The sequence below is a fragment of the Nerophis ophidion genome, linkage group LG21 (assembly GCF_033978795.1).
Source record: "Nerophis ophidion isolate RoL-2023_Sa linkage group LG21, RoL_Noph_v1.0, whole genome shotgun sequence".
NCBI lineage: Eukaryota > Metazoa > Chordata > Actinopteri > Syngnathiformes > Syngnathidae > Nerophis > Nerophis ophidion.
The window spans coordinates 19,290,279-19,302,990 of record NC_084631.1 but is presented as its reverse complement, the minus strand read 5'-3'; the positions used below and the strand labels follow the sequence as shown (position 1 = coordinate 19,302,990).

At 38.4% G+C, this 12,712-nt stretch overlaps 2 protein-coding genes, 1 long non-coding RNA gene and 2 other non-coding genes across 7 annotated transcripts in view; 4 read left to right on the top strand and 1 right to left on the bottom strand.

The window, feature by feature from the left end:
- The first annotated feature begins 104 nt into the window (after positions 1-104).
- Positions 105-6,947, top strand: rps5 (ribosomal protein S5). The gene is made up of 6 exons (XM_061882100.1): positions 105-225; positions 3,704-3,807; positions 4,051-4,260; positions 6,246-6,374; positions 6,668-6,766; positions 6,844-6,947. Coding segments are annotated over exons 1-6 (612 nt in total). The 5' UTR covers positions 105-224; the 3' UTR covers positions 6,913-6,947.
- Positions 3,842-3,973, top strand: LOC133540263 (small nucleolar RNA SNORA3/SNORA45 family). Its single transcript, XR_009803593.1, has one exon. It is a non-coding gene; the product is annotated as a small nucleolar RNA SNORA3/SNORA45 family (small nucleolar RNA).
- The window catches only part of ddah2 (DDAH family member 2, ADMA-independent), a 21,555-nt gene continuing 13,356 nt past the window's right edge, over positions 4,514-12,712 (bottom strand). For both annotated transcript variants that reach the window (XM_061882098.1, XM_061882099.1), the window contains exons 4-6: positions 10,321-10,440; positions 7,764-7,907; positions 4,514-7,668 (exon numbers count right to left, since the gene is read on the bottom strand). In XM_061882098.1, the coding sequence (XP_061738082.1) occupies positions 7,549-7,668; positions 7,764-7,907; positions 10,321-10,440 (384 nt within the window). In that variant the 3' untranslated portion in view covers positions 4,514-7,548. The remainder of the gene's footprint in view (positions 7,669-7,763; positions 7,908-10,320; positions 10,441-12,712) is intronic.
- Positions 6,473-6,605, top strand: LOC133540264 (small nucleolar RNA SNORA3/SNORA45 family). Its single transcript, XR_009803594.1, has one exon. It is a non-coding gene; the product is annotated as a small nucleolar RNA SNORA3/SNORA45 family (small nucleolar RNA).
- Positions 10,275-12,712, top strand: part of LOC133539851 (uncharacterized) — a 24,889-nt gene continuing 22,451 nt past the window's right edge. The window contains exons 1-2 of one of the 2 annotated variants that reach the window (XR_009803505.1): positions 10,275-10,556; positions 10,620-10,686. This is a non-coding gene — a long non-coding RNA (uncharacterized LOC133539851). Of the gene's footprint in view, positions 10,557-10,619; positions 11,683-12,712 lie in introns of those variants that run through there. The other variant, XR_009803504.1, reaches the window with a different exon arrangement.

The window sequence follows — 12,712 nt, the reverse complement described above, 5'->3', positions numbered from 1 at the left end:
ACATTCACACTCACATCCACACACTAGGGCCGATTTAGTGTTGCCAATCAACTTATCCTAATGGCGTCATTGTCCTCAAAATAACTTTTCGCTTTTTAAACTATAATTCCCAGCGGGCATTGCTTAGCGGAAATACGTCACGAATTCACCGGATATGCCCGAGCGGTGCCGCGTGAAGGCCCTTTTCCGTCTCACGAGAAGTGTGGTGCACACCGTCAAACACGAGTAAGTCAAATATGCGTGTTTTGTGTCGCTTTTTACGTTTAAAATACATTTGTAATTGCATTATTTGAAACAATATCGACTTGTGTTAATGTTGAAAAGCCGTTACAGGATAAAAATGTCGATAAAGTGTTACATGTCGAACGTTTCTCTCCAGCACGACAATGCTAACCGCTAGCCTGTGGCTAACGCCGTTCGCCCATGTGGAAGCTGGCTTGCTCTCAAACAGAAACACATTTAAACTTAATGTTCTTTATATCTCATAGACGTGTGTTGTTACACCAACATTAACATGTTGAAGAAAGTTAACCTATTCAAAAGTCGTTTATTATCAATCCAACAATGTTAGCATGTGTCGGCTCACCTCAACTAAGACTAGGAAGGCCTTGCTAGTGAAGTGTTCAGCATCAATAGTTGTATGCAAGGTGTTATTCTTCATATAATGCACAACATTAGTGACGCATTTCGTATTAGTAAATTAGACGAACTTCATTGTCAACTATATAATAAGTCAACTAGAGCAGTGGTTCTCAACTTTTTTACAATGATGTACCCCATGTGAACATTTTTTTTAATTAGACTTAGACAAACTTTAATGATCCACAAGGGAAATTGTTCAACACTGTAGCTCAGTTACAATGATGGAGAGTGTAAGGATGGAAATGACAATGCAGGTATAAATAGACTAGATATAGCAATATGAAATATAACATATCTACGAATATATAATTCAAGTACCCCCTAATCAGAGCAAAGCATTTTTTTGGTTGAAAAAAGGAGATAAGTAAAATTCAGCACTATGTCATCAGTTTCTGATTTATTAAATTGTATACCAGTGCAAAATATTTGTAGTGGTCCTTCTTGAACTATTTGGAAAAAAAAGATATTAAAATAACTAAAAACCAATCAAAAAATCAAGTGATTCAGTAATAAATAAAGATTTCTGCACATAGAAGTAATCATCAACTTAAAGTGCCCTCTTTGGGGATTGTAATAGAGATCCATCTGGATTCATGACCTTAATTCTAAACATTTCTTCACAAAAAAAATAAATCTTTAACATCAATATTTATGGAACATGTCCACAAAAAATCTAGCTATCAACACTGAATATTGCCTTGTTTTTTTCACAGTTTATGAACTTACATTCATATTTTGTTGAAGTATTATTCAATGAATATATTTATAAAGGATTTTTGAATTGTTGCTATTATTGAAAAATCTCACGTACCCCTTGGCATACCTTCAAGTACCCCCAGGGGTACGCGTACCCCCTTTTGAGAACCACTGCACTACAGGCTCATCCCACTCCTTGTGTCTCCTTCTCTTAGACCAGTGGTTCTCAACCTTTTTTCAGTGATGTACCCCCTGTGAACATTTTTTAAATTCAAGTACCCCCTAATCAGAGCAAAGCATTTTTGGTTGAAAAAAAGAGATAAAGAAGTAAAATGCAGCACTTTGTCATCAGTTTCTGATTAATTAAATTGTATAACAGTGCAAAATATTGCTCATTTGTAGTGGTGGTCCTTGAACTATTTGGAAAAAAAGATAGAAAAATAACTAAACACTTGTTGAAAAATGAACAAGTGATTCAATTATAAATAAAGATTTTTACACATAGAAGTAATCAACTTAAAGTACCCTCTTTGGGGATTGTAGTAGAGATACATCTGGCATCATGAACTTAATTCTAAACATTTCTTCTCAAAAAAAGAAATCTTTAACATCAATACTTATTGAACACGTCCACAAAAAATTTAGCTGTCTCGACTGAATATTGCATTGTTGCATTTCTTTTCACAGTTTATGAATTTGCATTCATATTTTGTTGAAGTCTTATTCAATAAACATATTTATAAAGGAGTTTTGAATTGTTGCTATTTTTAGAATATTAAAAAAAAAAATCTCACGTACCCCTTTGCATACCTTCAAGTACCCCTAGGGATACGCGTACCCCCATTTGAGAACCACTGTCTTAGACAGTAAGCGCACCTTCTTACACACTTCACATACCGTCACGTCATATGTAGACGCCCTCATGGAGCAGAGAGGTAGCAGCATGGGTAACGTTAGTTGTGATGCTGGCGAAGCCGCGCGATTGGTAATACGAGAGGTAGAAGGTGTGAATCTGGTAACAAATGAAGGAAGAATTCCCAAGTAAAACAGCACGGGCTCCATCATCTGGCGGTGGTTCGGCTTCAAGCGGAAATATGTCGAATAGACAACTTGAATTTGTCAAGTGTGGGGCACAAGCGTTGCTACCAAAAGTAACATTACTGCTAATATGTAGCATCATTTGAAAAGTCACCTGCTAATAACTGTTTAATAAATACAGTGTTGGTCAATTGACTTAACTGTGATTTCCTTCTCTGCGTGAAAGTTTAAAATGAGTATATATTAATGCAGTATAATTAATGTTTTAATGTAGACACAGAATCATCATACTGCAGTGATTTTATGTATCAAGTGTTAATTCAAGGCTAAGGCAAAATATGGAGATGTATATCGTGTATCACGATATGGCCCAAAAATATCGAGATATTAAAAAAAGGTAATATCGCCCAGCCCTATCTCCAAGGGCTAACATTCTCACGAATTTCGCCCCTTTATGGGCACTGCCTTTAGCTCCCTCTACAACCTGTCGTCAAGTCCGCTTTTCCTCTGGACAAGCAGCGTGCTGGCCCAGTCCCATAATATATGCGACACACATAAGCGAATGCAAACATCAACAGTCATACAGCCATACCTTTTAAAAAAAACAAAACATCTCATTGCTGGCAAGTATGCATCTGCTCCACGTGCTGTAAGTCTTTGTTGTCATCCAGCTTTCTGTTGTTTACTTTGCAGCCAGTTCAGTTTTGGTTTCGTCTTTCATGGCCATCCTTAAGCTTCAATGCCTTTTCCTAGCAGCACTCGTCTTTTGTTTATTTTTGGTTTCAGCATTTGATACTTCTTAACTTGCACGCTGCTTTGCGCTGTCCTCTGCATATTGTGATGGTTCCCAACATTTACAAAGCAATTAGCTACCTGCTGCCACTTACTGATATGAAAGAGTATTACACCGTTATGCTGCTGTTCTCTTGACAGCACAGACACTCAACAACAGCACATTGGCAAATTATAATTACTGCTTTGCAAAAAAATTTATTAACCCACCAGACTGTATCTCACAGTAAAAAAAACAGAACTAGCGTACAGAAGCAATTGTCAAATCCAAATTACAATAGATGGAGATTTTAACTATAAAATTAACAGTCATTGCAGGGAATGTGCTGCTGCCAAAATATCCACTTTTATAGATAAATATATTATGGATGGATGGAAAGTACATTACATTTCGTCAAAGTAAGCATGCCTTTAAAGAAGTAGGAAGGAGAGATTGTATTAATCACTTCCTCTTTTCCATGTTACTGTCAATGTTCAGGTCATTTTGAGCATTATATCAGTTTTTGCTAACTTGAATATCTATATGGTTTCACAGTGACTGAGTGGGAGACTGCGCCCGCCGTGGCCGAGACTCCCGAGATCAAGCTCTTTGGCAAGTGGAGCACCGACGATGTCCAAATTAACGACATCTCTCTGCAGGTATGCACCGTTCTGTTGATAAACTCTAAATTTAAGCGAGGCTAGAGTCACGCCTTGACATTGTTTATTGTCCTGGTGTGCTAGAGTGCTCGCAGAGTGAAAGTCTGTGCTTATTCGTTGGCTGGTATCTGCAGTGACCCGGGCAATCACAATCTCAGACACATCAATCTACTTATACACCTGGAAAAAATACGCTATTTCCTTGACGAGCTGTGTTGAATTGCTTATTTTGTTGCATCACAGGACTACATTGCCGTAAAGGAAAAGTACGCCAAGTACCTGCCGCACTCCGGGGGCCGCTATGCAGCCAAGCGCTTCCGCAAGGCTCAGTGCCCCATCGTGGAGCGTCTGACCAACTCCATGATGATGCACGGCCGCAACAATGGCAAGAAGCTGATGACAGTGCGCATCGTCAAGCATGCTTTCGAGATCATCCACCTGTTGACTGGAGAGGTAGGTGACATTTGCACCCGTTTTTTTCTCCCGGTAACATTATGCTTACCTATAGCATTTGCCACTGGTGAAATACTGATCTTGGTACACGTCTAGGGTCTTTCACATTATCCTATTTATATCATTCTTTCTGGACTATAGAGTTCACCGGTATATTGGCCACACAAACATAATTTTAAAGAAAACTAAATATTTTCCCATATATTAACCGCACTGGATATACACGTTGCAAAATGAGATAATTAAACAGAAAGATTTTTTAAATATTTATTTACATAAATTGTTTCCAAACTTTGTAAAATGGCAGTAAAACAACTCGTCAAACAAAACTTTAGTCATGGACCCACTAGCTCTCCAATCAGCTCACAAACTTCACAGTGACGTCTTCATGAGTTTACTGAGGAAATTGGGAATCTTAAAAATACAAAAATAATGTAAGTTAATACTAAGAAGACACGCAAGCGTGTTAGCATATTAGCTGATGCTGACAATGCTCGTGTCATTATGATAGCACGTACAAATATGCATGAAAACACTTCTACAGACATCACACATGGGATGATATAGTAAGTATAAGCGGTTTTAGTTGTAATGTAAAACTTGAACGCTGCTTGTGAAAAATCCATAAGAGTAGAAATTCTATGGCTGGCTAGAAGAGTGAACAGCACGCTACTTCTGTTTGAAAACACTAAATGGAAGGAGACTGCAACCCTTGCAGTGAGCAAACTTATCCAAAAGATGGTGCTGGCTATAGCACAAAACACCAATGTATTTGCCTTTAAAATAATAATAATTGTAAGAAAAATCTATACCTTAGCTGTGCTGTTTTAAAAGCTGCAGGGCTCAAAGTGTCGGGGAAAAAAGTAGCGCTTATAGTCTGCAAATGGCCCTTTTATTTTGGCTTGGAAAATGTAAAGTGTTTTTGTTTTGGAGTCAATGCTTGAATGGCCACAATAAATTTGAATTGGAGATGTGCTGTGGAAATTCTGAAGCTTAATTGAAGCAAATTGGGCCACACTGGAAAGTGTGGTAAACAATCAGTCATGCTATCTATTTTAACGCAAATCTGAAATAGTATTTTCATTCTTTTTTATACCTAACTCCACAGGAACATTGTGTGGTTATTGTGGGGGCAAAATATCAGACATTATTAGGAAAGGTGTCCGATCTGATATTGATACAAATGTTAGTCTCATATTGATAGTGGATGATATCAGTTTACATCTCAAATGTTCCATAAAAGCTTTGATGCAAGGAGGCCTGCACATTAGCCATATTGGTTTGGTGGCCCACCACTTATTTCACTTCCCTCTTTAAAAGTCGTGTGCAATACAACTTTGAAGTTGTGGCGTTTATTTAAATTTGGCAATGCTCCGTGATCAATTCAAAAAATTGATATTTATATACTGCTGGAAAATTTTAAATTTTTGGCCTGCCACTTAAAATAATCTGAATCAAGAATCATTGGTAAGCTAATTTGAAACAAGGAATCAAAATTGGAACATTCCAATTTCGAACAATGCCCAACCAGTAACGTGTGCATTAACACGTGGACACAATTTAAAATATCAGCTGTTGCTGCCACATTAGTCAGTGTTGTCGTGTGATCTTTTGCAAGTCCATGTATTTAAAGTTCTAAATACGCATGAGTTACTCATTAAACCATGAATTACTCATTAAACCATGAATTGAGGAAAAACTTTTTTCCTAAACAATTTAGTTGACTGATCATTGCAGCTTGAATCACAGTAAATTTCTTTTGCTCCTTACAAATATCAAGGTGGCACTCGTATCCTTTCATTTTTTCGCATGCAGCCTTATTTGCAAAAATAAATATTAACAGTAGTTAAAATATAAAAATGGCAAGTTATATTGAATCTTTCAATGTCATTCCAATAAGAAGCGCTTTAACGTCTGTATTTGACAACCTTTTGCTTTGGGATGCATTTAAGATTTTTTTTTTTTTTAATTCTCTTTGGTTGTAGAATCCCCTCCAAGTCTTGGTGAACGCCATCATCAACAGCGGTCCCCGTGAGGACTCCACCCGTATCGGCCGTGCTGGTACTGTCAGGAGGCAGGCTGTGGATGTGTCACCTCTGCGTAGGGTCAACCAGGTAAGCCCACCACACTTTATTGGGGACTGTATTGAAACCAAGACGCTTGGCGCTAAAAATGTTCAACATTGATGCATGAACATCTCTCCCTTAATGAAAGCGAGGCTAGAGTCACACCTTGGCATAGTTGTGTTGTCTTGGTGTGCTAGAGTGCTCGCAGAGTAAACGTCTGTATTTATTCGTTGGCTGGTATCTGCAGTGACCTGGCCAATCACAATCTCAGACACACCACCTCACTTTTTTTCTGCTGCCATCATTTTGTTTGTTTGTCATTCTAACCTTTACTCTCATAGGCCATCTGGCTGCTGTGCACGGGAGCAAGAGAAGCTGCTTTCAGGAATATCAAGACAATTGCAGAGTGTCTGGCTGATGAACTGATCAACGCAGCAAAGGTTTGTCCTTTTTCTGCACTTAAGTCCATGAAAGTTCTCCAATTAAACATACAATCACTGTCAAATCTTTTCTTCAGGGTTCCTCAAATTCCTACGCTATCAAGAAGAAAGATGAGTTGGAGAGAGTTGCCAAGTCCAACCGTTAAAGTACTTTCCTACACCAATAAATTTGGATTCATCACTTTGTTCTCTGCTTAATTAGATTTGCAGGATATTTCATTTACCATTTTGGAATTAAATACGGGGGAACAGTTGAATTTTAACATTTAATCAACTAATAGTGTTTTGTACAAAAAGTGAAGTGGTTAGTAGTGCAAAAGTAGCTAAATGTAGTAACTTAAAACAGGGTGTCTGTCAAAACTTCCACTAAAGGGCTGCATACTGAAAAGGGCAAGCAAGCAGTGGCCATTTTGATATTTTAGTTTGTGAAAAAGAAAATGTCAGGTTAAATATGTGACAATGTTTATCAAATTGTCAGCTTAGTTATTTTGCTCTTACTGTATGTTCTCAACCACACAAATTTGAATCCTTTTGTGTCCTTTTTGCTATACAACATTACTTATGCATATTAGCTTTCATGCTAAACATTTAAGGACGGAATTATTTCAAGTGTTACTGACATACTGTGAAAGTGTAATACCGCTAGGTGAGCTTGTTTTTTTGCAATTAGTAGAGACATGTTATTCAGTGTAATAATACTACATTGTACTTGGTGAACTCTACATTTCATTTAACAGCCCCTGCTTGCACCCTGCAGTTATACTCTGTTTTTTTACATACAATCAGAAATACGTGTGCTTCTTATTGACGAGGAGGCAAAGTGAGGACAGCGATGCTCCTAGTTTGGAGACTTCACTGCAGGCTGTAGGCAAGAAGCTGTAGTCTTGCAGCTTCTGGAGGGCCTGTCAACAAGCACTTTTGTTAGACATAATAAATCCTACAAACTGGTAATAAAATAGTTAAACATGAACCTACGTAAGGAATGACAAAAACTTACAGACATGCTGTCAGGACATTCATCTGCCGGCCTGTGGAGCAGGAAGTCTTTCTTGGATGGACCCTTTATGTAAATGCAGTTGGCGGCAGATTGTTCCGGCACGGTGATGATGTTATAGTGATGATCTGCCAGCTGCTCCATCATCTGGACGCAAGGAAAGAGGAATAAGCCTTTACAGAAAAATATTGAAGACATACTGATGTCACAATATAGGAATAAAATTATGATTTGTATAAGTTTACTAGATTGTCTAAGTTACAAGTATCCATGAACCCAATATTTAGACAAGTGGCATTGATGGATGGCATTAGAGGCAAGTTTTGTACCACAAGATGGCGCAGTGGAAGCAAAAAAGGTAAGATGGTTGCCCAAGCAGGAGGTTGAAATTGAACACGGAAAGAAATCAAAGTAGCCATAAAAAAGGACTTAGGGGGGAACTCGGAAGGAAACATAAAAATAAATAAAATAATCTTATTCTCTTGTCTGTTTAATTTTTAGATGGACTTTTTTTTCAGTGTCTTATGGAATGCCCAAACATTTGTTTTGGCGCCAAAGTAATTATTTTATATATACATACATATATATGTATATATACACATGTCTATACATATATATTTGTATATACACATATGTATGTTTGTATATGTAATGGCAAAAATGTATTGAATAAAAGATATATCCATTAAAAAGTGTTAGTGACTATAAGAAAAACAACAGTGCAGCTACTCTGTAGGATAATATAAAATATATACAAACAAGAATGTAACAAATTAGGCACAAAAGGAGAGAAAAGATAAAGATAGGTTAAAAAAATGTAATTATTGCCGATTCGTGAGATATCAGAAGTCCACTCAGCTAAATACTGTAGCTTATTACTTCATAAAACTACTGTAGTTTGTACATTATATTGTATTGATTTTATACAATATTTCTAAAAAAAAAATTTTTAAATGCATGATAAAATTGCGCTGTTTTGGGGGGGCGACCATTAACTAAATTGATTTCAATTATTTAAATGGGTAGCATTAACTTGAGATACAATTGTTTTCAATTCTAATCTAAACTTGTAGATTGAGGTACTACTAGAGGTCAGGAAGTAGTTTGAACTTGCACATTATAAATGTAGGAAGACTGTTAAAAGGGAACCACACTTTTTTTGTAATCCGGTCTACTTTTCACAGTAAGACAAGAACACACTATTTTATTATGCATTCTAATGAGTAAAATACGGCAAATAAGAGGTGCCCAACAAGGTGGCTAATTGGAGTACTCTATTCCGCCTAATAAAACCTCCAAAAAAACATTCAAACACCGCCAACAATATTCCATTTCCATGTCTGACTTGAATATTAACCAAGTATTAGCAATGATGTTATTATAAGCGCAATTGCAGACCATTTCTTTTAGCTGCGCCGTGATCATAGAGCTAACTAGCTTGTGCTGCTACAGTGACATACTGAGCCGGTGAGCTGCAGCGTCGCCTTTGAGTTGGTAAAAGTGATTTCTATTTTATTAATCATGCCTCTCACCTAAGGAGTAGAAGATTGTGGAATTAAACTGAGAAGTTGGTCAACTTAGAAATTTAATTAAGACCTGGAGATGGCGAGAAAGACAAAAATATTCTTGTTTACGGCACTTTTAACCCCCTCTAACTCTGCATGAGGATTATGAATAATTCTTCATCCAAACGGGAAGACATAAACATCCCAGTGCGAGCAGACACTGTACAGTAAGTGTTTGATTATGTTTATATTTATTGTTTAGTACGTAGCAGCAGTGCTGAATGATGCTTTGTGTTTGTTGTATGTGAAGTTAATGCCAATACATTATGGGCGATGGACAGCTGGGCAGCGCCTGAAGAGCTGCAGCCTACCACCGTAGCCCCCACTCTCTCCCCTCTGTTGCAAGTCTGGAGATGTATGTTGTAAGATGTATATGTGCTTTGCTATGGAAGTTTTTTCCCCACTCCAGACTGGGCCCCCATAGGAGCCCAGTCTGGATTGTATTTTTTTACTCATCCTCCCCAAGCGTTTACCTTTTTCCCATCTTTTACGGGGCGCCTTGTGGCGACCCATCAGCGTTCCTGTTTGTTTTTTTAATCTTCAACGGGTTTGTGTTAAAAATGTAATTTCCCCTCTGGGATAATAAAGTACTATGTAGTCTACACAAATATTACATGTTATCATGAATGTGCCTGTTAGTACTTTACATGTATACTTACAGTGTGTCTATAAAACAAGGATGGAGGATTTTGGGGCGCATTATCGGCGGAATAGAGCGACTCCCATTTTGCTAGGGGGCGACTTGTCCAGGGTGTACCCCGACTTCCACCCGAGAGCAGCGGTAGAAAATAAATGGATGGATAGAACGCATAAAAAGATAGACAAACATGTCTTACATAAGGATTGTTGATGATTTAACGTATGCACGTGTGAGTTTGCTGCCTCGCCCTTTGGTCCGTACAAGAATGCCAGAGCATGTTTTACGCGTGAACGTCATGGAGGACTTACTAATGAGTCACTTCCACAGTCTCGCCGTACAAAGCAAACACACCCACCCTGAGAGTCCTCTTGGCCCCGTTACTGTCGCTGAAGATGATGGTGTCGGCGCCGCCCATGGAGCACACCTGCTTCAGCCGAGCTCCGCCGCACACCGGGACGATGGACACGGAGAAGTCCTACCAGAAAAACGGGGGGAGAAAAAAAAAAAAAAGGTTGAACTCTCACACTCACTTTCCCACGTTGCTTTTATTTAGCCGTCCGTGCAGTTCGGCAGACATTGCAGAAGCGCCTGGTATGAAAAACACACCTGTTTTGTTTTCTTTTTATCTATGGAGTGACTCATTCTTTTGAACAGGTTTTACAGAAAAGGAAAGTCATGCAATGACGTCCGCTTCATGATGATGTTCTCCCGATGTTCTCAGGTGCGTACGCGCTACTGCTCTACGATTCATCACGCTGCCATGCAACGATGTGTCAGTCTTCTTGTCGTCCACCGCCTTGTTTAGCACCAAATAAATACTATTTGTAAGGGAAGGATTACAGCTAATCTTTCCTGTGATAAAATGGCAACCAGGGTAATCAAAAAGGTTAACCAAAGAACGAGATTCCTCTACAGAATCTCCTCTCTGGTCAACAAAAGCACCTTGAGGATTCTAGCGGGAACTCTCCTTCAACCCTTTTTTTATTACGCTTGCACCTCCTGGTACCCCAGCACCTCCAAAACCCTCAAATCTAGACTCCAAACATCCCAGAATAAGCTAGTCCGGTTACTTTTAGACCTCCACCCCAGATCACACATCACTCAAACCCACTTCTCCAAAGTGGGCTGGCTCAGAGTGGAGGACGGAGTAAAACAACTTGCACTGAGCCTAGTCAATAAAATCCGCTACACCTCCCTGATACCGAAGCACATGTCAAACTACTTCCTTAACGTAAATGACCGGCATAACCACAACACCAGGGGGAGCTCCACAAACCACGTTAAACCCAGATTCCGATCTAACAAAAGTTCTCTTTCTATGCCACATCAATGTGGAATGCACTCCCAAGAGGTGTAAAAATAAGTGCATCTCTATATTCCTTCAAAACCGCTCTAAAACAACACCTCCAGGCAACTTCAACCCTTTACTAATACCCTCCTCCATTCACATCCCATCTCCCCGGATTATAAACAACCGAATGTAAATAATCAAATGTTTTCCCAATGTATATACTTGTTCTTATGCTATCTGACCTCACTATGTTCTCTGCTGGCTGTACATATCCTATTAAATAAGACCTACACTGTTTCAATGTCCACATTTCTCTGTTGATGCAATTGTTGATGACTGAAGTACTGATATCAACCAAAGCTCCTCATCCCACCCCCCGGATTGTAAATAATGTAAATAATTAAATGTATAAACTATGATGATTAACCTGTGTGATGACTGTATTATGTTGATAGTATATATTTGTACCATGAATTGATTAACGTGGACCCCGACTTAAACAAGTTGAAAAACTTATTCGATTTAGTGGTCAATTGTACGGAATATGTACTGAACTGTGCAATCTACTAATACAAGTATCAATCAATCAAAAAAAAAAAGCTCTTGTGCTGTGCAAGTGTACCTAATGATTCTAAACTTTTGACCGACATTAATTGGTAAACGGGTTGTACTTGTATAGCGCTTTTCTAACCCTTTTTAAAAGGAGCCAAAAGCGCTTTGACAGTTTCCACATTCACCCATTCACACACTTGGCGGTGGGAGCTGCCATGCAAGGCACTCACCAGGAGCAAGGGTGAAGTGTCTTGCCCAAGGACACAACGGACGTGACTAGGATGGTAGAAGGTGGGGATAGAACCAGTAACCCTCAGATTGCTGGCACAGCCACTCTACCAACTTCGCCACGCCGAAAAGACAGTAGCGTGGTAGACGTACGTATTCATCAAAAACAAGGCAGATGTTTTATTTAACAAGTATATTTAATAATTTTGGCCGCTAACATTACACACAATTTGAACGGTAACATTGTTTTTGAATATAGGAAAATAAGACGCAACTTTAATCAAGTAATTCTTTGGCATGCCCCTACTCAGGGGTGTCAAACTCATTTTAGCTCAGGGGCCGCATGGAGGAAAATCTGTGCACACGCGGGCCGGACTATTAAAATCATGGCATTAAAAGTAAAAAATAAAGACCACTTCAGATTGTTTTCTTAGTCTTACTTTGGCCAAAAATAGAACAAACAAATTCTGAAAATATTACAATAAAAATATAGAAATACCGGCAGCGGTAAAGTTTATATCTCTGAAGGAAAGAAGAAAGTGAATGAATGTTTATAACTGAATACATTTACATATGCATAAAAATGTGTTTTTCATGAATTAAGTAAGGTTTATGACAACCTTTTTCCAAAATACAATATAGAATGTGAAATATCGCTGTAATATCGCTAAAATTC